General features: G+C 52.0%; 1 protein-coding gene across 1 annotated transcript in view; it reads left to right on the top strand.

Annotated features, from left to right (window-relative positions):
• ACSS2 (acyl-CoA synthetase short chain family member 2) overlaps positions 1-22887 on the top strand; it is a 32153-nt gene extending 9266 nt beyond the window's left edge. Inside the window, exons 3-18 of the mRNA XM_054644606.2 lie at positions 7837-7928; positions 9040-9143; positions 9424-9496; positions 10288-10363; positions 11243-11357; positions 14576-14713; positions 14958-15128; positions 15915-16048; positions 16284-16416; positions 16836-16892; positions 17157-17237; positions 17748-17856; positions 17997-18065; positions 19647-19823; positions 20558-20632; positions 21143-22887. Of these exons, the coding sequence (XP_054500581.2) occupies positions 7837-7928; positions 9040-9143; positions 9424-9496; positions 10288-10363; positions 11243-11357; positions 14576-14713; positions 14958-15128; positions 15915-16048; positions 16284-16416; positions 16836-16892; positions 17157-17237; positions 17748-17856; positions 17997-18065; positions 19647-19823; positions 20558-20632; positions 21143-21270 (1732 nt within the window). The 3' untranslated portion in view covers positions 21271-22887. The remainder of the gene's footprint in view (positions 1-7836; positions 7929-9039; positions 9144-9423; positions 9497-10287; positions 10364-11242; positions 11358-14575; positions 14714-14957; positions 15129-15914; positions 16049-16283; positions 16417-16835; positions 16893-17156; positions 17238-17747; positions 17857-17996; positions 18066-19646; positions 19824-20557; positions 20633-21142) is intronic.
• Positions 22888-22997: the final 110 nt, after the last annotated feature.

Below are 22997 nucleotides of genomic sequence, written 5' to 3'. Positions count from 1 at the left end.
ACTGGGAGGTGTTGATTCCTTTAGAGATGTCTGAGCATCCCACTGCCTGAAGAAAGGGGCTTGAAGTAGATTTTAGGGCATAGCCTGGCATGAGTAGGATAACTGGAGGGAATTTTGTCAGGTTGATAAAGAAAGAGTGGTTTTGGAGCAGTGTCCACCTCCAGCTGGGCTCTGTGGTGTAGGATCACTCAGGATATGGCAGAGTGAACAGTGGTTGGGCTGCACAAGATAAATATTATTTCTTTAGATGCATCTGGTATTTGTTCAGCTTCTGAAAGGCTGCAGATACAAAGAGCAGCTGGGAATGTATTTAATGAGAAGGAAGGACAGCAAGATGGATGTGGTTTTCCTATGGGACAGTAACAACAATGCAGGGTGTTGGGTGTTTGCTTTGTAGGCTGTGTGTCCATATAGCTGTTTTTAAAGGTGAGTAAAGGATTGATTCCTTGATCAAAGAGCAAATGGTGAACCAGTATCCCTGTGGAAATAAGCTCCATTTTGGCTGTTCTGTAAAATAATAGTGCCTGTTTCAGAGTCAGTTGGGCTGCAGGGGATGGGCTTGGGGCTGAACACAGAACATTGTTCCCTGCAGAGCACAGGGCTCCTGCTTTGACAGAGCTGGTTTGAGTTTCTTAACAGCAATAGGAGCCCATTCATGCCAGATACATGATCAACTTTAGGCTGGGATGGTTTGGCTCAGAGATTGATTTGAGAGCAGAGCTTTGTTAGGCCCTGCCTAAGTGTATGAGGGACACTGGAGGGGAAAACTGATGGATGGTTCTAATGCAGTGGTCAGAGTCAATTGTGTGGATTTAGGAAGTGATGGCATTAAACTGGTAAGATTCTGCTTTTCTCTGGGCTTTCTGTCCCCAGGTTTTCTCAACAATGTTCTCTCAGTGCTGCCAAATATTTCTGGACACACTGGGAAAACCTTTTCACCAGCCCCTCCCAAGCTGAGCTCTGTCATTACGCAACTTCTTCTTTCTTGATCCGTGTTGTGATGCAAGAGGATTTAAGCGTGGTGATGGTGGGGTTGAACTTGCTGGTAAACTTGCTGCTCAAGAAACCTCAGGCTTCCCAGCACTCCTTTGGGAATTCTGCATTACTGCAATGGGAGATGGTGACGTTAAGCATGGGCAGGGCTGGGCAGTCTGTCTCATTATTATGAAATGTTCTCATGGAGGTTTTTTTGCAGACCTGCTGCAGACCCATCTGTTTGTGCAGTTAAGAGCATTTCCATATTGAACAATCCATGCAAATACCATAATTTTTTCCTGGTGAAAGGGTGTCTTTTTCTGATTATCTTGCACAGCTGCTCTCCTCAAACTTCACGTTTCAATGTAATCTATTTTCTCAAAAACAGATTTTAAAGGCTGTCCTTACTCAAGTGCCATTCCTCTCTCAAATGACATAAGCAAGGCTGCGGCATAGGGAGAAATCCTATTTATTTTTCAGTTTTGCCTGCTGTTGTTGTTCCTGAGAAACCAAGATGTGTCCAGGCAGGCCCTTTTCAGGCAGCAGTTTTTGGGGCTGTCCTAGGAGCAGCCGTGGCAGGAGGTGTGTGAGCAGCTGACACCACGGTGGCCGAGCACGCCGGGGGCTCTCGCTGCCCATGCGGCTCACACGTGAGCACATTCCCCACATGGCAGGAACCTGGCTGGCCCAGCTCTGCCTGGCATTTTGGCTGCTCTAATTCTGGATCTGGAACGGATCAGGAAGCCCAAGAGCCCTCCTGGCCGCCCCTGGTGACCTTGCACGTGAAGAGCTGTCACCACAGCAGGAAAATTCCTTCCTTTGCCCTGTACCCTGCTCTGGGGACAGGCTGCTGTTGAAGCAGGAGCTGGAGATCTCTCATGATGCATTTGGTTCCATGTTTAGAAGGGATTTTGGGCTCTGAGCATGTTTTAGTTTAGATAGCAACAGAGATGTTCTATGGCAGACATTCCCACAGTCCCCACCTCTGCTCTGCTGGAGTCACAGAATCACACAATTAACTACACTGGAGAAGACCTTTGAGATCATTGAGTCCCTCTGTGGTTCCCCACTGTGTAAATTGTTCCTGTGACATGGCATCATCTGATAAAGGCTTCTTTCCCTCTTACAACACCTTTTCCAAACTGGGAATCGGTGTTTTCTTAAGGGTGCTTTCCAGTTGGTAAAATGCAGAACCTTTGTCCTGCATTATGAAAAATTGTTTTGTGGGCTGCCATCACATCTGTGCCAGTCAGAAAATGAGAGGTGGTAGCTTTGAGATGGTTTGCTGTGCTCTGAAAATTTATCTTTCAGGTGTCCCCACCTGTGCTTGGTAACTTTGGGTTACTGCTTTTACTCAATCACAGAATGGTTTGGGTTGAAAGAGACTTTAAAGCCCATCCAGTCCCACCCCTGCCATGGCAGGGACACCTTCCACTATCCCAGGGTGCTCCCAGCCCTGTCCAGCCTGGCCATGGACACTCCCAGGGATGGAGCAGCCCCAGCTTCTCTGGGCACCCTGTCCAGGCTCCCATCCTCACAGGGAAGAATTTCTTCCTAATATCCCATCTAAACCTATTCTCTTTCAGTTTAAAGCCATTGTCATTTGCAAAAAGGGAGTGAGTGGTGTGTTCACAGGAGCTTAGAGGAGAAACTTAAATGATCTGCAGCCACTTTGGTCCTCAGTGGGAGCACTTCCAGGGATCAGGAAGGCTTTGGCTTTGTCCTTAGGTTGGTTTGGTCAGTGATTTTCTGGTTTTGACTGTACAGATCTGCAGATGGTCTGGCAGATCTTGAAAACTTTGAACACTTCACTTGCTTGGCTTCATTTCCTCTTTTTCCCCTGTACCTCACCTTCTCCATGGTGTTGTTGCCCTTGTAAAGCACAATAATGATCCTCAATTCCTTTGAAAACTGTAATTGCCACTGATGCAGCCTGTGCTTCCTGCTGCTCTGTGCCAACGCTGGGGCAGCTTTGCCTAGGGAGTTGTAATCATCTGTTACTCAAACAAGTAATGCAAATAACTTTTCTTTAGAAATGTGGTGAAAGAGAAGAACCAAACAGTGTTGGTGATTCATTTCCAGGTCAGCTTTGCTTGGTCTGTTTGGGTCTGTTTGCTCTGGGAAGTGTCTCCCCATGGCCATTGAGTTCCTGTGCCTCCCTTGTGTTTGTCACCCTGCAGCTGAGATGGGCTCAGCTCACTTGGTTAGGGGATGGGTGGGTGAAGCAGACCATGCTTTGCAAAGTCCTGGAGTCAGCTGTGGTGCTTGGCAGAGCACAATAACTTCTTAGCCCGCTTTGGTGCAAATATCCAGGAGAGCATCTGGGCACAGGGTCCCTCTCCCACACTGCTGCTCTGCATCCCTGACTGCTCCACAGGCTCAGTGCTGGAGCTAAAGGGGCTCTGCAGAAATGCTGGCCTGCTCCCACAGACCACCTTGCCTGCTACACTGTGTATGTACAGCAGTAAATCACTTGCTCACCTGCATGGTGGCTCTAACAGGGAAGCTTAACCTTGATTTACTACCTGGGCATCAGGTGAAACAGCTCTGTGGCTCTGCAGCTCCAAGGTCAAACTCCCAGCTGAGCAGGCAGTCTGTGAGCCCCCTGTAAGTGTGGCAGTGCCACAGAGGTGACAAGTGTTCAGCTTTCCCACCTGGTGTTTTCTTCCTCCCCTGCCTGTGTGGCTTGTCCTTGCAGTTCTCTGCTCGGATGCTGGCAGGGTCTGTGCCATGGGCATTGTGTGTGTCACAGCATCTGCTCTAAAGTGGGCAGCTCCTTGTTTTAACTGCTGGCAGAAGGGAGCAGGAAGGTAAGAGCTCTGCAGAGCCTGGGCTGCCTTTCATGTGTTGACAGGGATCTGTTTTGAGCAGGGCTGGACACTGCCACCCTGCACACTGCAGTGGTGGTGGTGCCTGATGCCCTTGGGGTATCTGGCCCTGACAAGGATTGGCTGCAGGCAGGTACTAAATTCTCCTCTTTGCAGGAAACTTAACTTTTCTAACAAATCACAATTTCTAGGAGAAGATCTGCCTCAGAGGGGCTCCAGTTGTGCATCTGTGTGTTTAGTTGAAGAACTTGCATTCACTGAGTCAGTGGCTGGTTCAGTGGAGATCTTAGAGTCACAATGGGTTGGGTTGGAAGGGACCTTAGAGGTCATCTAGTTCTACTCCCTGCCATGGGCAGGAACACCTTCCACCATCCCAGGGTGCTCCAAGCCCTGTCCAGCCTGGCCTGGGACACCTCCAGGGATCCAGGGGCAGCCACAGCTGCTCTGGGCACCTGTGCCAGGGCCTCAGCACCTCACAGGGAACAATTTCTTTCTTATGTATTCCATATGGCCAAACTTGTCTTTTCCAGCTGAGAATTCACACAACATGCAATATGTAAAACACAGGCTTCTCAAGTGCTAAAAATCTCAAATGCATTCCTGCCATGAGCCAGATGATGCTGCAAAATTTTGGATTACAGTTGCTAAATGTAGGACTTGGTTTGAAGATGAAAAAAATGTCAGACTCACTGTGCTTCGCCATGTATTTCATCTAATGATGTGTCTGGGATGGTTGGGGAGCTGAGAATTGGATTTTCCTTTCAGAAGAAGCCTTGCTGTTAGAGCACAGATTGCACATGAACAATCACAGCAGTGCTGCTGCCACCTATTTTCACCAATAGATCTTAAAAAAAATATATGTATTTGGGGAGTGTTGGATTTGGTGGGGTTAGAACTGCGGAGGTGGCACTTTTTCAGAAGAGTGAGGTTTATTTTTGCAGTTTTATTTCTTTTTCAGTTCAATTTGGACAGGGGAGCCCATGTGGGGCACTCAGGGCTGACAGCTCTTGCTTATGTCAGAAGGGCATTGTTGGGAAGCTGCTGCTGGCAGAAGATGGATGCCATGAGTTTACAGGCTCAGTTTTGATGCAGAGAGTACTCAATAGCATGCAAGTGGGCATTTCTTTAAATGCCCTGTCTAAAAATCCATCTTTCAGTGGGCTTTTGTGCCAGAGCAGAGTCCTGAGCAGTCTGAGTGCTGCTGTAGCCCACTGAGTACAGCTGTGGGCACTCCAGACTATTTTCAGAGTCCTGGATATGTAAAGCAATTGCCTGCTCTTGGGAGACTGCTCGAGGCCTTGGCTGGAGATGCATTGAAAGGAGGCATCTTGTCCTGTAGAAACAAGGACATGATTTGTTTCCCATTGAACAAAAGGTCTTCTTAAAATCTGAAGCCTGAGGTTTGCCCTGCTGATGGTAGAGGAGCTGCTTTGCAGTCACGCAAATGGGTGGAAAAGACTTTGAAAAACCCCTGAAAATCCTTGCAAAAGTTTTAACTTCTCTTTGACTCTGCTCTGTGCTTTTCCTGCAGCGCCTTATGCAAGAGGCCTTATCCTGAGTCTGGGTACATTCCTTGGCCTGAATGTCCCTCCAAAATCCTGCCAAGGAGGAGGACCTGGCGTGTTTGAGATGTGCCTCTCCTGTGCAGGGAGAGCAGGAATGTCCCAGCCGTGCCTCGTGCCGGTGGCTCAGGGCAGCTCTGTGTCCCTCATGGGCACCGTGTGCAGGGCAGCTCCCCTGAGAACCCCAGCTTGGCTGACCTGCCTGCCTCTCCCCTTGGCTGCCCAGCCCCCAAATAGCACACTGGGCAGCCTGTGATAGCCTTTCCTCCTAATGTGCTCCTCTCTGAGTAAAGGTTGTGATTCGATCCCTTTGCTGGGCCAGAGCACAGACAAAGGGACATCCTTCCTCCCTGCCCTGTTTGTTGAGCTGGGGCTGGCTTACACAGGGCCTGCCTGTGGTGCCCAGCAGACCCCAGTGACCTTCAGGTGAGGGATTAGTGGGAATGCTCCAGCTTGCATTTGGAAGCATTCTAATTGCCTTTTAAGAGCTCTTCCATAGCAAGGCTTGTGGCTGAGGGGAGAGCTGCACACAGTGGTCCTGTACATCTGGACACAAGCAGGTTTGCACAGCACCAGCCTTGATGTAGGTGCACAAAGGAAAAGCTGGATGATGAGGGAAGGCACTCAGTGTGCAGCCAGACACAGCAGAAGCAGATGCTGTTCCTGTGAGCCAGATCAGTTACAGCTGCTCAGCCCAGCACTGGAATCAGCTCTTGCATCTTTGACCTCAAGTAACAGAATGAAAAAGGGAAACTGATTGCCTGGTTTCCCTTTCCTAGCTGAGAGTCCTGCTGTAAGGACCTTGACTAATAGTTCCACATGTCATTTAGCTCAAAGTGGTGCTTCTGGCTGTGATGGGAAAAAGAGAGGAAAATGCTGGGATGTCAAGGCTGAGCTGCCTGCCTTGGACACTGGTTCACATTCCCACACTTTGCTCTAGCTTTGTATTCTTGTGTCTCTCTCCTTTGCTCTTAGAAGGGGCCAAACTTGCATAAAATATCAAGCAGGGAATCACCCTTCCAGCAGCCAGAGGTGAAAAGATTCCCTGTCCTGTGTCAGTGCAGGTGTCCATGGTTCCAGTTGCTGCAGAGCAACGTGGAAGCCAGGAGTGTAGCTGGGTATCAAGAGGGATAAGGCAAGTATGTAAGCAGCAGAGCCACAAATGATGATTCAGGTGTAGCCACCGATTTTGGAACCCCTGTTCTACATGGGGCAGGAGCAGAGCTTGTACCAGAGGGACTCTCCCAGCTCTTGTGGTTTCTTCACCAGAGCCATGTCTGCCATTGGAGCATGTGGTCACTGGTGTGAATCACATTATTTACAGCACTACTTGGGAAATTAGGGTGTTGCTGTATGCATTTCTGCATCCCAGAAGCCTTCCCACTGCTTGTGTTGCTGGGAGAAGTGGTTGGTTTTTGCTAGAATTCCATACTTAGTTTTGGAGTGCTCTGTTTGAAATGTTGAAGTGGTGAAGTTTCTGTTTCAGAGCTAGGCAGAGCCTGGCTGCAATCCTGAGGGAGCACATGTGATGGAGGTGCTTCCTGGCCTCTCCCCAGCACCAGTGGTGCTTTTCATTTGGCTGCACACACTAAGGGGACACCTTTCCAGAAGCACTGGCAGCTGAGAGTGATGTGATACCCCTGTTCATCTGTGGATCACTGGAGTTTCTGTGCTGGCTGCCTTGGAGAGACCTGCAAAAGTGTCTGTGTCCTTCCAGTGTGTAGGAGACTGCTGTTTCTCCACTGTGAAGTCATGTCAAAATCTTTATGAATCTCCTGATACTTTGGGAGTGCCACCTGATTTGCATGGCTGAAGTGTTGAGTCACATTAAAATTAGTGGGGTTTTACTTCAGTAGCAAGTCATTTCACTGGGGATGTGACATTCCTGTCCCTTGGCTCTCCTGGGCTGCAGGAGCTTGGATTTGGTTCAGAGAGGAGCACAGGGAGAATAAGGCAGAGCAGGCATGACACTGGACAAACACCCATGGGTGTATTTATATATGACCTTGGAAAACAAGACAGGCCTTGGCATCCCATCACAGCCCATCAGATGTCAGGTATTTGGGGGCTGGCTGTTGCTGCACGTTGGGCTGTGTTTCATACTGAGATATCTGCAGGCATGAGCACCCAGGAGAGAGGGAGCCATGCCATAAACCCCAGAGTGCTCCTGAGCCTGTGCACTCTTAGCTTTGGTTCTTTGCTGAGCTTTGGATTCTTCTTGCCTCTCTGAAAGTGCCAGTATTTCCATTTCACACATTCACTTGCTTTCAGTAGTGATCTACACAGGGCTGGGCACTTTGGACTTGATTTTCCTACTATTAGAGAACTTTAGTTCAGAACTGGATTTCTGGAGTTTGGTTACTCTGTGCTCAGAAGGGCAGGTGAGGACATATCTATTGGCCAGAGCAGTTTTCAGTGTCACTCTTACCTTGAACTGCTGCACAGTAACAGAGATTGTCTTGCTTTTCCAGGGAAGGGAATGAACCTGGGGATTCCACGAAGATCACCTACCGTGAGCTGCTGCACAAAGTGTGCCAGTTTGCCAACGTCCTCCGCAGCCAAGGTACACAGCTGGGCCAGCAGAGCACTGGATGCTGGGGAGGCATTTGGCCAAGGCTTTGGGGATTGGGGTCACTGCTTGTGTGCTTGCCAATCTGTTGAGTAATTCTCATCAATTTGTTCTGCAATGCACAGATTCATTCCTGGCTCTGTCTGTGAAAACTGATCAGTGCCGGTCATATCAGCTGTACAAGGAAGAAATCAGTGTTTAATGATGCTCTGGGGTTTTCCAACAAGCAGTGGGCTCTGGTTACTTTCCTGTTCCCTTCAGGGAGGTAGATGAGAACATGGACTGTTAGTCATCATCTTTCAAGAGCCATAGTGCTTTGTCAGAACCCAGGAAATTCCTCTGGCTGCCCTGGAGGACTTGAAATCCTGTCAGGGAGCTCAGAAACCTTGGCACAGAGCCCAAGACCCCTGTGCCTTTGATTTAGCCCTTGGAAAAAATAATTACCAACCTTGTATGAAGAATTACAAGCCATGAAAGTTTAAGTAGAATAATAGTGAATTTATCACAGGGTGAAAAATAGATTTTTGAGGTTTTTAGAATGAAGGTTCAGGAGGCAAGATGGAAGAATCTGGGTGTGTCCAGCCTTTCTCCTTCTTCTTCTTGGCCTCCATCTTCTGCTGTGATGTTGGCACTTTTAGATTAGTTTAGAGTAGAAGCTCACTGTCTAACATAGGTGATAGGTATTGGAAAGTAATTGTAAACATTGTACATGTAGTTTTTAGTTTAACAAGATAACACTGCCTCTGAGATGGGCAGAGTACCTTGGACTGTCTTGCTGAGCAGACCTCGGCTGGACAGGAGAAAGAATTTTATAGATAAGACACAATAAACAACCTTGAGAACGAGAACTGAAGAGCTCTGACTCCTTCTTTGACCACCGGGCTGGGAAAAGAGACTTTGTGACACATCTGGGGGTCACTGTGAGCAGCAGAGATCCTGAGAGTGCTTGAAGGGCAAAACCCATGGCTGCTTCAGCTCTAATTGCAGCTGAAGCTTTATTGTGTGCATATAAATGTGGAATTAAATCGATTTATTTCTATATCCTGTTCTTTTGCCATATAATGTGTTCATTTTGACAAATTCCACGTTCACTTTCCCTCCATAGGGGTGAAGAAAGGAGACCGGGTTTCCATCTACCTGCCAATGATCCTGGAGCTGGTCGTAGCCATGCTTGCCTGTGCCAGGATTGGAGCTCTGCACTCTGTTGTGGTAGGAACAAGCTCTTTGTGCTGCCCTTGGTGCTGAGCTCTGAGGGGAGCAGCTCTTGGTTCGGGAGAGGAGCTGGAAAGATGAGTGCTGACCATGAGATGGAAGGAAGCTCAATTAAGATGCTGCTGTTTGCCTGCATTAGCTGTGCTATGAGCTCCTTTAGCTCTCTCCATCAGTGCCTGTGGTGAATCATTTGCCTTGGGTGAACAGCACAGGAGCTGAGGGCTGTGGGCTGGCTTTCTGTGTGTCCTTGCTGACTCTGCTGTGTGCTCTCTGGCAGTTCGCAGGTTTCTCTGCTGACTCCCTTTGCGAGCGGATCCTGGACTGCGGTTGCTCTCTCCTCATCACAGCAGGTAAAACACATGTCTGAGCAACTCTCTTCCTGTTACCTGCCTGAAAGATCTTTATTTTAAAAGCCTGGAAGTGGAAGAGAGAAAGCCAGTGCCTCAGCTGAGCCTCCCAAAGCGGGTGCAGTGCTGTAGCTGTGCCCAAATGCTGCTTCCCACTCCACACACGTGGTGAAGCCTTTGAGCAGCCCCTCAGTTTGTCCTGTAAAGCTGGATGTCACCAGCTGCTAATAGAATGTTTCCAAACACTTCTCATCCATGCTTCTCCTGAAAATCAGCCAGATGTTTGCAAGATGTATCATGAGGGAGGCCTAATGTAAGAATTCCCACCCTTCCCAGTTTTAAGGACATTTCTGCTGCAGCTCCCGGCCTTGTAAAGCAAAGGATCAAGAGTGTGGCAGTAGTTGCATGTAAGCCACTGCATATCCCCAGCTGTTTTTTCCAAAAGTGCAAGAAACAGTGTTTTTATTAATTCCCATGGATGAAAAGGACCCACTAAACTGCAGTCTGTATTCTGGATGCATTGGATTATTTCCCACAGAATATTCCCAAGAGATTTGCCAGGTCAAACTGGGACCTCTCCCAGGGAAGGAATTCCACCGTGTCTTTTGGCATCTGTTTCTCTGGGCTAATAAAAGGGTGCATTAGGAGAGCTTTCCCATCAGCTGTTTGTCTGCTTCCCCTCACTCCAGTGCATGAGTCTGAAACTCTGCCCTCCTGAAACTGCTTGTTGCTCCAGCTGCCTCAGGCTGCCTTGGCTGGGAAATCCTTCTGACATTTTCCTCACCGTTTTGCAGATGCTTTTTATCGAGGGGACAAACTGGTCAACTTGAAGCAGATTGCAGACGAAGCCATCCGGAAATGTATAGACAAGTAAGTTTGGATTCCCTTCTAGAAAAGGGCATTGCTGCCAGAATCTGCTCCTGCACAAGTGGGAGTTGTCAAAGGTGGGCAGACTCTGCAGCAGGTCTGACACAAACAGTCATCAGATGTTACAGAAAGGGAAATAATCCTGCTGAAATGACTTTGCCAAGCTTACAGACACAGCATCTGTGTAGCTTGTGTGAGACTGAACGTGGGTTTGTGTGTTAGATCAAACATGGAAATTCAGGGCAGATAGTCTGCACATTACAAATTCAAACTCTTTAAGAAAACATAGGTCTTTGTCTGTAAAATAGGTACCTGGGAGGACAGAAGTGATCCTGAAGCTGGGAGTTAACTGATGGAGACCATGTTGATACCCTGAACAGGGTTGAAGGGAAATAAGATCATTCTGTCAGTGTTCTGTAGGCTGTCTTTTCCCTCAGAAGGGGGCAAACACCTACACTTTCCTTGAGGTATAATCAGGCTTTGGAAGCTTTTCCTCCCTCTGAGGCAGTCAGTCATGCCTAGGGGCTGGAGCAGCCACTAACATCTCTTGGTGGGAGGGCTTGTTCCTGGTCACAGGCAGGCAAATTTGGGATTTGTAAGGAATCTCCACAGCAGTGTCCACAGAGAGAGACTTGTGGGACCCCCAGGAGTCACACCTGATAAATCCCCAGTAAGCTCAGACTGTTTTTGCTGTCTGAGCTGTTCCTGTGGCTGGTGTCATTGGAAATTCATGGAGTACCTGGAGTTTGCATGGCAGCAAATGCTCCAGCCCGACAAAAGGAGCTCCAGGCCCCTGCCCTGCCTCCAGTGCTGCCTGTGAATCCCAGGAAGGGCTGGCTCAGCCCCTGAGCAGCCCAGTGTGACAGCTCCTTCTTTTTGCAGGGGATCCTCTCTGAAAAAGTGCATTGTGGTGAAGCACCTGGGCAGGGAAGAGGTAGCAGTGGACGGGACCTGCAGCAAGTCTCCCCCTCTGAAAAGGCTGTGCCAGGAAGTGCAGGTGTGTTCCTGGTGGCATGAGAGGGGGGTTTTATTACCACAGGCCAGAGACCAGCAAATTGATCAGTGCAAAGCCACCTCAGTGATTCCCTGGACACTCCTGTCCTGTTTTCACCCCTCCTTGCTGACGTTGCTGTGTGAGTGGTTGAAAAATTTTGGTTTCCTTACCAAGATCTTCTCCCTGCTGCTTCCTTTAACTCCTTCACAAGCTGCCAGCCCACAGGACCCCTGGGTACATCTTCCAAAGCCACTAGGGACAAGATGGCCATTTTCCTCTGCCCAGTACAAGGCTTTTCCTTCCTAACCCTTTGTCTCTCTCCCCTTGTGTGCAGAGCCCAATGCTGTGCTGCACTGCAGCTGTCACAGTGGCAGCAGGAGAGGACACCCAGGAGATTTGTGCTCATGGTGTGAGCTCAGGGCAGCAATCCTCTGCTGAGAGCAGTGCAGGGGCTGTGCAGCTGCCACAGGGACTCTGTCAGCTCTCAGGCTGGGGCTTTCATTTGCAGCTAGAGATGAAAGGATGTGGGCCAGAGGCATGTGGTGAGACAGGGGTGGAAGGAGGAGGTCTTGGGGCTGTGGCTGCTTGCTGAGACTGCTGAGCAGCCCTGCTGTGCCCAGCCCTTACCTGCTCCAGAGGTTACTTTCAGCTACCCCACAGCTCCAAATCTTGCCACGTTGTCTTCTGTCCCTCTGTGTTGGGTGATTATTTGCACTGAGTTATCCCCAGGCTGCTGCTGGCTCAGAAATGGGTTGTGTTTGGGGAGTATTTGAGCTTTAGACTCTGCTTTCAGGAGGAGTGGTCTGTGCACATCCCTGGAACAAGAAGTCCATCAGATTCTCTACCTTTGAGTTATTTTCCCTCGTTCAGCTGTGTTCATTTTATTGGGGTGTTGCTCTCTGTTTGACAGCCTGGCCATGTTCCTTGGCCTGCTCTGCCCTTTCTCTTGTGAGAGCAGGGTAGATGCAATGAATGGGAAAACTGGAGCAGACCAGCCTTTCTGTGTGAGGTTTCCCTGGCAGGGTGATTGCAGGGCAGCCTGTCCCTGTGCTGGTTCCAGTAGGTGAGGTGAGGTTTTTGTGCAGAATGTTCTGGGGGAGGCTGCAGGGTGTCTCTTACCCTTTGGCTCTCTTTACTCCCCTTGTTTCCATACTTTATTAAGGATTCTTTCCCTCGTGGGTGCATTTTTACAGTTCCATTGGCTTGTGTGAGGCTATTGGATGGTCTGTGGGCTGTGTGCTGGCTCTGTGCCTCTGTTCCCAGCCAGCCATGTGCAGGGGGTGGCCTTGGGGACCTGCCCTGGGGGCAGCTGGTACCCTGGGAAGGTGATGGAAATGGGCAGGCTTCTGCTCAGAAGGCATCTCCTGGCCTGGCCCTGGACCTGAGCATTTTCCAGCCTGCCAGGTGGTGATTTTCCAGCCTTTCCAGCATCCAGGCCTGTGGGCTTCCAGCTCCCTGCCTGCAAAGCCCAGTATGGATCCTCCCCTTCCCAGGTTTCACACCCTCTTTGTGGATTTTTAACAGGAAAAAAAGACTGAAAGCTCACAGAGACTCCATCCCAAGGTATTTACACACAGCACTGCCTTCCTCTTTTTGGCACCTCCCTTCTGCTTCCCATGCAGCTCCCCACCTCCCTTAACTGCTCTGGCTGCCCAGCCACACGTGCCCTCCTAACCGTGGTGCCAGCAGCTGCATGGCAGTGACAGAGCCCACCCAGCTTGGCAGAGCTGCCCAGGCCCTGGGCGTGAGTGCAGTGCCAGCAGTGCCTCAGAAACACCCACATGGGTGACCCCTGGGAGTGCAGAGCCACTGGGATGCCAGCATCCAGGCCAGGCTTTGTCTGTCTGCCTTTCAAAAGCAGCTCTCACAATGATCTTCCCTTCGTGAGGAGCCTGGCAGGGGCACCTGCAGCAAACCTGCATCTCCAGAGCCAGCATCTGATCTCCTGCCTCATCCAAGGAGCTGTGACCCCCAGAGCAGGCAGGCAGAGACTCACAGTGCCATGCTCTGACCTCCTCCCTGGGGTCTGGGTGCTAAATCAGGGATCCTTCAAGGAGGGATGCAAGAGAAAACTGCTGGATAGCCTTGGGCTTGTTTACCTGGTGCCTTGCTGGGAGCTTGCTGGTGGCACAGAATTGTGGCAATTGCTTTGCCAGGTAAAACCAGGAGCCTGAGGGTCCATGAAAACTTTCCAAGTGTGCTCAGTTGTGCCAAACTGTCAAGCAGCTGGTTTCCCCTGCCCATGTGTGCGGGAGCTGTGGGGTCCCAGTGCCTCCAGATGTCTCAAGAACATCTTTAGGGCTGCAGAGAGTCACCATGGGGCTGCTCTCTGTGCACCCCAGCTGAGGGAGCTGTGGTGAGCCTGGTTTTGTGAGGAGGAAATGTGCAGGGTTCTGGGTCAGGTCCTGCCCTCACAGAGATGTGAGAAGTGGAGGTCTGAGGTGAGGCTGGGGCTTGTTCCCTGCCCAGCTTCCCCCAGGCTTCTCTGAGGAAAGGTGAGAAGGTCAGGGGAAGTTAAATCTTGCCCTGAGCTGTGCCACCACCCTGGAGAGGTGGGGAGCCAGAACAACCCTCAGGGTGACCTCTGCCCATCAGCCACAGGCTTGGTGGCTCTGTCACAGCTCTGGCATCTTCAGTCAGCAGTGCTGGATGGCTCTGCATTGGTGCAGTCACTTCTTAGCTGGGTAGTTATTACCTAAAAACCCAGAAAACAGATATTTTTGGGGGCCTGCAGGGCCAAGCAGTGTGAGCCCACGGTGCTGCTGTTCAGCTCGGTCCATGCTGCCATCAGGGTCCCCACAAGGCCTGTGGGACAGGTGGCTGTGGGACAGGTGGCTGTGGGACAGGTGGCTGTGCTTGCTGCTTGGCTGTAGGGCTGCAGCTCAGGGCAGCCCCACAGGGCAGAGGAGCCTGGCAGTGGGAACAGCCTCTCCTGGCTGCTGCTGCCACCCACGGGGGTTCATCACCATCACCTGTGGTCTGGACACTGCTTCAGACACGGCCTTGCAGCCAGACTGTATTTGAAGGTTTCCCTTGTGGCAGTGGGCTGTGAAAAGGAGCTTTGGGAATGGGAGCTGCAGCTCTGGTGCATGGTTTGCAGCAGGCTGTGTTGTGAACATCCCCCTCCATGGCCTGTGATGGGGGCAAGGTTTGGGCTGTGCTCCTGATCCCCCCTCTCTTGTTTTTGGACAAGCCTGTTCCCAATCTTGTGCTTTCCTCAGACGCCCTGGAACCCAGCCATGGACACGTGGTGGCATGAGCTGGTGGGTGGTGCCAGCACAGAGTGTGAGCCCGAGTGGTGTGACGCCGAGGACGAGCTCTTCATCCTCTACACGAGTGGCTCCACTGGAAAACCCAAGGTGTGCTCCCAGCTCCCTGCACGGCTCAGGCTGAGCCCTGGGGACCCCTCAGCTGGGGGAACTGGTGTGGGGGGAGCTGGGAGGCCCCAGCACAAGGAGGAGACACGGAGGTCTCAGAAAAGGGCTGTGCTGGTCATTCCTGCTCAGCTGCTGTTGGAGTCAGCGATGCTCAGCTGGGCCTGGCAGTGTGAGGGTGATGGTGGGAGCTCACTCACCCTGACTTTTCTGTGCCTTCTCCTTGCAGGGTGTGCTGCACACCGTGGGTGGGTACATGATTTTTGCTGCCACCTCCTTCAAGTACGTGTTTGATTACCAGCCTGAGGATGTGTACTGGTGCACGGCTGACATCGGGTGGATAACGGGCCATTCCTACCTCACCTACGGCCCCCTGGCCAACGGGGCCACCAGCGTGCTGGTGAGTGCCCTGTGCCCCTGGGGGCTGCCACTCCAGGAAAAGGGAGCTGGTGGTGCTGAGCTGCACCCCTGCGTTGCTCTGTGAGGGCTCTGTGAGGAAGGGTGGTGCTCTCCAGGGAGGGCATGATGACTTCTCGGGGGAGTAGTTTGTGTGGGGCTTTTTCTACAAACATTTCTGTAGTTTTTCAAACTGTGTCAAACTGCTCCCCTGTTTCTTTCCCATAAAAGTACAAGCCTTGTGTACCAATGAAGTCAGGGCTGCTCTGACTTAATGCAAAAACTCAATCAGGGAGTGATGTTTTCCCTGCTGACGCTGATTTGACAACTTGTTGTTTAACTCCTGTGCCTGTATCTCTCTTGGCAGTGTAACAGATCAGGGAGCCAGAGACCTGTGCCCAAGAATCCCCAGGGAAATGCAAGCAGGAAAATCACTGTTATGTTGGGGGAGGCCTTTTGGGGGTTCTTGGTACTTTGGGTTGTGATTCTGTCACAGTGTTTGGATCTCTTGCCCTTTGCCACGAGGGCAGGGTCAGTTGGGCTGGTGGGACTGTGTCACTGTGGTGGCCACCCAAGTGCCTGTGCTGCAAGGGGGTGTCAGGGGACATCTGCTAGGCTGAGGGGGGATGCCATCTGCCCAGTGAGGGATTCTGGACCCGGGCTGGTTTCACTGTGTACCCCTATAAGCACATGCTGGGTCCAGCTGCTGTTTGGCTCCTCCTGCTTGAGCAGGTGCTGCAGGTGGGGAGCAGTGAGGAACAGCTGTGTCACTGCTCTGTCTCCTGCTCAGTTTGAAGGCGTCCCCACCTACCCAGATGTTGGCAGGATGTGGAGCATCATTGACAAGTACAAGGTGACCAAGTTCTACACAGCACCCACGGCCATCCGCCTGCTGATGAAGTACGGCGAGGAGCCCGTCAAAAAGTGAGTGCCAGTCCCAGGGGAAGGAGGATGTTGGCTTTGCACAGCAGGCTTGACTGGGAGATGCCAAAATGACCCAGGTCTCCTCTCCTCCCCTGTGGAACATTGCTGAGAAATCTCTGACCTGTACCTGGAAGGTGCATTTTGGGTAGCCCAGGGGTTCCTCCAGGCTCTGCTGTGCAGCAGGCTCACAGCTCCATAACCTGCTGAGCCCCTGCCAGCCCCCTCCTCTCTGCAGGCACAGCAGGAAGTCCCTGAAGGTGCTGGGGACCGTGGGTGAGCCCATCAACCCTGAGGCCTGGCTGTGGTACTACCGTGTGGTGGGAGAGGAGAGGTGCCCCATTGTGGACACCTTCTGGCAGACAGAGACGGTGAGTCCTTGCTGGTGTCCCTGGCACCTCTCTGTCCCTTGTGCTCCCTGCAGGGCCTCCTTGCAGCTTTCCCATAGTGGGGTCTGTGGGGTCTGTTTGTTTGGTCTGCCCAGGAAACTCCTAATGTGCTCCTTCTCTTCCTATCCTGCAGCTCAGGTAGGCTCCAAAAGGAGAAACCTTCCTATCTCAAAGGTCTCTTCCTGACTCTGCTCTGGCCACTGCTCTCTTTCCTCTCTCTCTCTCTCCCTCCATCAGCTCTAAATCTGTGCCCAGATTCCCCATCCACTGCCATATCCTTCCCAGGGCCCACACCTCTCTTGAGTAGCCCTGCCTGGGATGTGCTGTTCCCAGAGCTGATGGCACAGCTGTGGGATGGGCTGGCATGGCCCAAACTCACTGGGTTTTGTCTCTCTTTGCAGGGAGGCCACATGCTGACACCCCTTCCTGCTGCCACCCCCATGAAGCCAGGCTCTGCCGTGAGTACTTGTGTTCTCCTCCCCAGGAGCCTCAGCAGGGCCCTGGCTGTGCCATGGCTGTGCCATGGCTGGGTGGTTGCAGCCTGCCAGGGCTGGGGGGACAGTGGTTCCTATGGGGGAGGTGACCACCACCCAAAATCCCAGGCCCCATGTACCACAGCTCTCCAAAGCTGCCCTTGCCCTGCCTCCCACTCCCTCTGGTTAATGGGGGTCTAATGCAGGGATTCATCTCCATCTCTCCTTTCTCCCTGGTCCTCATGGCAGACATTCCCCTTTTTTGGTGTGGTCCCTGCCATCCTGAGCGATTCGGGGGAAGAGCTGGAAGGAGAAGCAGAAGGTTACCTGGTAAGGAAGGGCTGATCTTCCCCACCCTCCTTTGTCCATTCCCTGTGAGCTCTGGGACATTCCTGGTAGAATACCCACATCTTTTGGCCCAGGGAAGGGGTAGAGTCTCCATCCCTGGAAGTGTTCAGAAAATGTGTGGAAGTGGCACTTGAGGACATGGTGAATGTGGGTGATGGTTGGACTTTTCCAACCTTAAAAAATTTGTGATTCTGCCTCCACTAACTCTGGTCCCCACACCCTTGGGTGGTGGGAACTCCCTCCAAGGCCATAACTATGGGAGCTTTTGCAGCTGATCACTAAATACACATGTGGGCAAGGCAGGAGGATGGGAACAACAGCTCAGCCAAGCTCCTTCCCCCTGGCCAAAGCTGGTGGGACTTTCCCAGTGGATCAGCACTGCCAGCAAGTGTCTGAGTGCTGTTGATGGCTGCCTGACATCTCTCTCCCCGTGGTGCAAGCCTGGGTTGTTGCTGTGGCTGCCACTGCCCAGCTGTGTGTGTCTCACCCCAGGTGTTTAAGCAGCCCTGGCCAGGGATCATGCGCACGCTCTACGGAAAGCACCAGCAGTTTGAAACCATTTACTTCCAGAAGTTCCCTGGGTACTACGTGACAGGAGATGGTAAGGGGCTCCAGGCTGCTGTGGTCACAGGGGCCTGGGGACAGCAGTGGGAATCTTGCCCTGTCCTGCCCTCAGAGTCCCTTATCAGTTGCTCTGAGGGCTGGCACTGCTGCCTCACACTCATTTCTGGCTATTTTTAGGTTGCAGAAGAGATAAAGATGGTTATTACTGGATCACAGGGCGAATTGATGACATGTTGAATGTTTCTGGTAAGAAAGAGTTTTGTCTTCAGTGGGGACCAATGTGCTTTGTGACACTTCTGCATCCATTTCAAAAGCCACCTTCTTTATGGGGATGGTTCTGCACCTGTGATTCTGCTCAGCAGCTTGTCCTCAAGGTGGATCCAGTTTCTGGGTCAGGGTTATTTCAGGGACATACACAAGCCTGAGACTTGGTAACTTCCTGCACCATTTTCCCTGGAGACAAAGCCTTGGAAGGAAGGAACTTTCTGTAACCAGCCAGGACACCTTGCTGAAGGATTTAGGGCCAGAGGGAATCACAGAGTTTGGGCAGGACCATGGGGTTGCTAATCCAACCTGCTGCTCCATGGAGGGCTCACTTCAAAGCTGGATCAGGCTGCTCAGAGCTCTGAAGATTCTCCCACCTCTCTCAGCTGAGTCTTTGAGATTCAGCTGCTTCTCAGCCCATCATTTTCCATGTCATCTGTTTATAGCTCCCTCCCTCCTTTCCTGGAACCTGTATCCTCCAGGGATGGATGTCCTGCTGGCTCTGAGGTGCTGCTTTACTTGTCCCTGGGTCAAATTAGATCCTTTCACCTGACCAGCAGTGCCTGATTCTCCACCAACTGATCTCATTCTGGGAGTTGACCACTTTGCTGTAGCTTTCTGTGGCAGCAGTGCTGGGGTGGAAGGTCAGAGCACAGGTACAGGAGCAGAGGTGTGCAGGACTGAGCTGTGCCCCTGCCCCAGGATGTGGAGTGTCACTGCCCCTCCCCACAGCACTGGGCTGGAGCCTGGACTCTGCAGATCCAACCTCTTCCTCTGCACCTCCAGCTGACCATGTGGGCAGGTCTCCTCTTGCCAAATCCAGCTCCTCCTCAGCCTGTGCCTTGGAAAGGCATCACTGTGAACTGTTGATGATCTGTTCCAGAAAGAAGCCTAAAGGTGGGAGGGGGAACAGCCAAGGGAGGTGCTCTCTGCAGGTGGGTGACACCTGGCAGCTTCCAGAGCACTGTGGAAATGAGTGTCACTGTTGGCCTTTCCCAAGCACGTCAAACTGATGCTCTCAGATCTGTAGTTTAGGGCCTTTTACAGCCTCAGGCCTCTTGCTGCAGGTCTGTAAAGCTTTGTCCCCCCCTTGTTTGCAGGTCTGTAAAGCTTTGTCCCCCCCTTGTTTGCAGGTCTGTAAAGCTTTGTCCCCCCCTTGTTTGCAGGTCTGTAAAGCTTTGTCCCCCCCTTGTTTGCAGGTCTGTAAAGCTTTGTCCCCCCCTTGTTTGCAGGTCTGTAAAGCTTTGTCCCCCCCTTGTTTGCAGGTCTGTAAAGCTTTGTCCCCCCCTTGTTTGCAGGTCTGTAAAGCTTTGTCCCCCCCCTTGTTTGCAGGTCTGTAAAGCTTTGTCCCCCCCTTGTTTGCAGGTCTGTAAAGCTTTGTCCCCCCCTTGTTTGCAGGTCTGTAAAGCTTTGTCTCCCCCTTGTTTGCAGGTCTGTAAAGCTTTGTCCCCCCCTTGTTTGCAGGTCTGTAAAGCTTTGTCCCCCCCTTGTTTGCAGGTCTGTAAAGCTTTGTCTCCCCCTTGTTTGCAGGTCTGTAAAGCTTTGTCCCCCCCTTGTTTGCAGGCCACTTGCTGAGCACGGCGGAGGTGGAGTCAGCCCTGGTGGAGCACCCGGCGGTGGCCGAGGCTGCCGTGGTCAGCCACCCCCACCCCCTGAAGGGAGAGTGCCTCTACTGCTTTGTGACCCTGAGAGAGGGCTACGAGTTCAGCAAGAACCTCACAGATGAGCTCAAAAAACAAGGTAGCAACAGGCAAATACTGGGGAGCAGGGAGGGGGAGGACAGGTGCTGGAGGGGTTAAAGGCTTGGGTGCTTGCCTGTGTCTGGGGAATGCAGCGTGGACAAGTGCCACAAGGTGCCTCTTGATTACACAGCAGGCTGACAAAGACTAAAATTAGTTCTTCCAGCCTTTGGCTGCTCATGTGATGCCATCTCTGCCTCGTGGGAGCTGGCAGCCCTGTGAGGACCTGGGGTGCTCAGCAGGCTTTTGTCTGCAGCAGGGCTTTCCCTGGCAGACTGGGACATCCTGAGAGGATTATGGGGTTGCTTTAGGGTGCTGCTCTGGGTGTTTGTGCTCTGCTCTCAAGGAGCTGTTTCACTGCACACTGCAGCGTTGAATACACCAAACAGACCCATGGCAGCTTCTTCTCTGGAGGAACCCAAGAGTGAATTTGAATCAATCCTTGCTCTGTCAAAATGATCATGGTGTTGGTTGTAACTGTTAGGGAGGTCTCTGGAAGATGGAGGGACTGAAGAAATGAGTACTCTCAGTGTTGGGGAGATGTGCTTTTGGCTCTGTTGGCATTGCAGGTCTTCTTGTCCCCTCCCACTGTGTGGAGGCTCAGGTGCAGCAGCCCCAGGCACTGCCCTGCCAGGTGTCCCAGGAGCTGGGCTTTGTGTCTTTAACCTTCTGTCATGGAAAGGATGTGTGGCTTCTCTTCATCCCTACAATGAAAATCTCTTCTTTTTTTTGCAGTCAGAGAAAAAATTGGGCCCATAGCAACACCTGATTACATCCAGTACGCCCCCAGCCTGCCCAAAACCCGCTCAGGTGAGTTCCAGGGCTGGTGCTGGGCAGGACTGGACAGTTCCTGCCAGTGGAAGTTGAGCAGCCCTGCTCTGCTTGTCCAGGGCTGCTCAGATGAGGGGAGGTACAAGCTCAGGGTGAGCAGGACGTGCAGGTCTGGTACTTCCACTTCTGCTAAGGATGCTGGAGATCCTGACTCCTGGGGAGAGGGACTTCTTATATGGACAGATAATGAAGGACCAGGGGTGATGGTTTTCAACTGGTGGAAGGCAGGTGTACATTAAAGAGACATAAGGAAGGGATTGTACCCTGTGAGGGTGGGCAGGCCCTGGCACAGGTGCCCAGAGCAGCTGGGGCTGCTCCTGGATCCCTGGAAATGCCCAAGGCCAGGCTGGATGGGGCTTGGAGCAGCCTGGGACAGTGGAAGCTGTTCCTGCCCATGGCAGGGGCTTGGAAAGAGATGATCTTTAAGGTCTTTTCCAGCCAGACCATCCAGGGATTCTGACTGCTTCCCTTTCTTGGCTATCATTACAGGAAAGATCACCAGACGGATATTGAGGAAGATTGCCAAAAATGACCAAGATCTGGGGGACATCTCCACCTTGGCAGACCCGGGCATCATCACACAGCTTTTCAACAGCAGATGTGACACTAAGCAGTAGCAGCAGGACCTGTTCCTGCTGAGCAGAACAGTGGCAGTGGCATCTGATGAGCAGGTCCCTCCAACAGCCACTGCCTGCCCGGGAAGGAAACCTTCACCTGTTGAATTGAATGTACCAATGGTAGGAACGAGGAGAGTCTGGCTCTGGAGAGGCCGTGTCCATGCCCTGGATGAGGTGTCTGTCATGTTCCAGATGGATGTCACACATCTGAGGGTCAGCCTGGTGCACAGAGGGACTCATCCTCCTCCTTTTTCAGCACCTCGTTCTTGATTTTAATTTAATTTGGGGGGTCGGGGAGAGGGTGTTAATTTACTTATGTCTGGAGGGGCCCTGGCACCTTGTGCACAGTGGGAAGGAGCTTTGGGGGTTGCAGGGGAAGTGATGCTGGAGTTACTCAATGCAGGCAGGCCTGGGAGGGGCATCCACCACTGCCCACAGAGCAGCTGAGCTTCCTTTTGTGCTTGGAGTGCTGCAGGAGCACTGCAGCAGCCCCACCACCACTGCACGGCTGTGCTCACCCTGCATCCACTGGCCTGCTGCTAGCACAGCTTCCTGCAGCCTGCAGGGCAGTGGGGCAAGGCTCCAGGGAGCTCTGGGCTTTAAACAGGTTTTTTGGGGCAATCTGATACCAAGATCTGCTGCTCCTCACTGTGTGGTGCCAGCTGGTGCATTGTCCCCAGTCCAGGGTCCTTCACTGGCCATGACACCACAGGGAGCCAGCAAGGGAAAGGCCTTGGTGTGACATTTCCATGGAGCCCCAGTTTCTCCAGCCCTGCTGGACCAGCTCATAGCTGAAGCAGAGCTGGAGCAGCTGGATGCTCCTTTGGTGTCCTGGGGGAAGATGGAGAGGAAATGGAGCCTGGCAGAGGCACCTTTCTCATGGCACCATGAGCACTGCTACAGCAGAGAAACCAAGGCAGGCAGGGCTGTGGGAGTCCTACTCATTTCCTCATCAGGAGAAAATGGTGGGAGATGTTTAAAGTCAGTGTTTGCTTAAATCTGACCTGACTTAAGGATGATGAGACCTAAAGGCCCACAACCCTTTTCCCCAAGAGCCTTGACCACCACCAGGGTCCTGCCAAAGCCATCCTTCCTCCAGTGAAGGTCCTTTAACTCCAGCCAGGGCTGAGCTGGGGCTCATACCTCCTTTGCAATGTCTATGAAACCTGCATGTGAACTCTTTGATTTTGCACTTAAACCAAAGGAGAGCTGGGCTTTAAAACTTGCTGCAACAGCTGTTTTGGGGAGTGCCAGTGACCAGGGATTACCTGCAACCTGAGCTGACCTGGGGCTGGAAAGGAGGAGCAGCTGCCTCTGGGTCAGGCTGCTCAGGGCAGGTGTTGGGGTGCTCTGCTGCACTGTTGGCCAAGTCCCAAATCTCACTTGTTACCTGCTGCTCTCACTGGCACAGCACCTGTGTCACCTGTAACCTCGGTGCCTGCCTGTGTCCCATGTGCCCCCACAGCTCTGTACCACTGGATTGTGCCACCTTGGTGACAAGGATTCCTACATCATCGTTCCTCCTGTTACTACTCTTTGTCAGCTATGTCATTTTGGCTGGAAAACAGCAAGAATTTAATGCAGAATGGAATAAAATTCAAGAAAACAAAATGGAAACAGGCTTGGAGTATGTGTGGGTGGTGCTTGTGTGCTGAGTCCAGGGTGCTCAGTGCAGTTGGAGTGGCCTTGCCAGAAACCAGGACTGCATTTTGGGATGGGCAGGGGCA

Source organism: Agelaius phoeniceus, chromosome 17, assembly GCF_051311805.1.
Source record: "Agelaius phoeniceus isolate bAgePho1 chromosome 17, bAgePho1.hap1, whole genome shotgun sequence".
Lineage (NCBI taxonomy): Eukaryota > Metazoa > Chordata > Aves > Passeriformes > Icteridae > Agelaius > Agelaius phoeniceus.
Note: the sequence above shows the minus strand (reverse complement) of the source record. Positions and strands in the feature narration are given on the sequence as shown.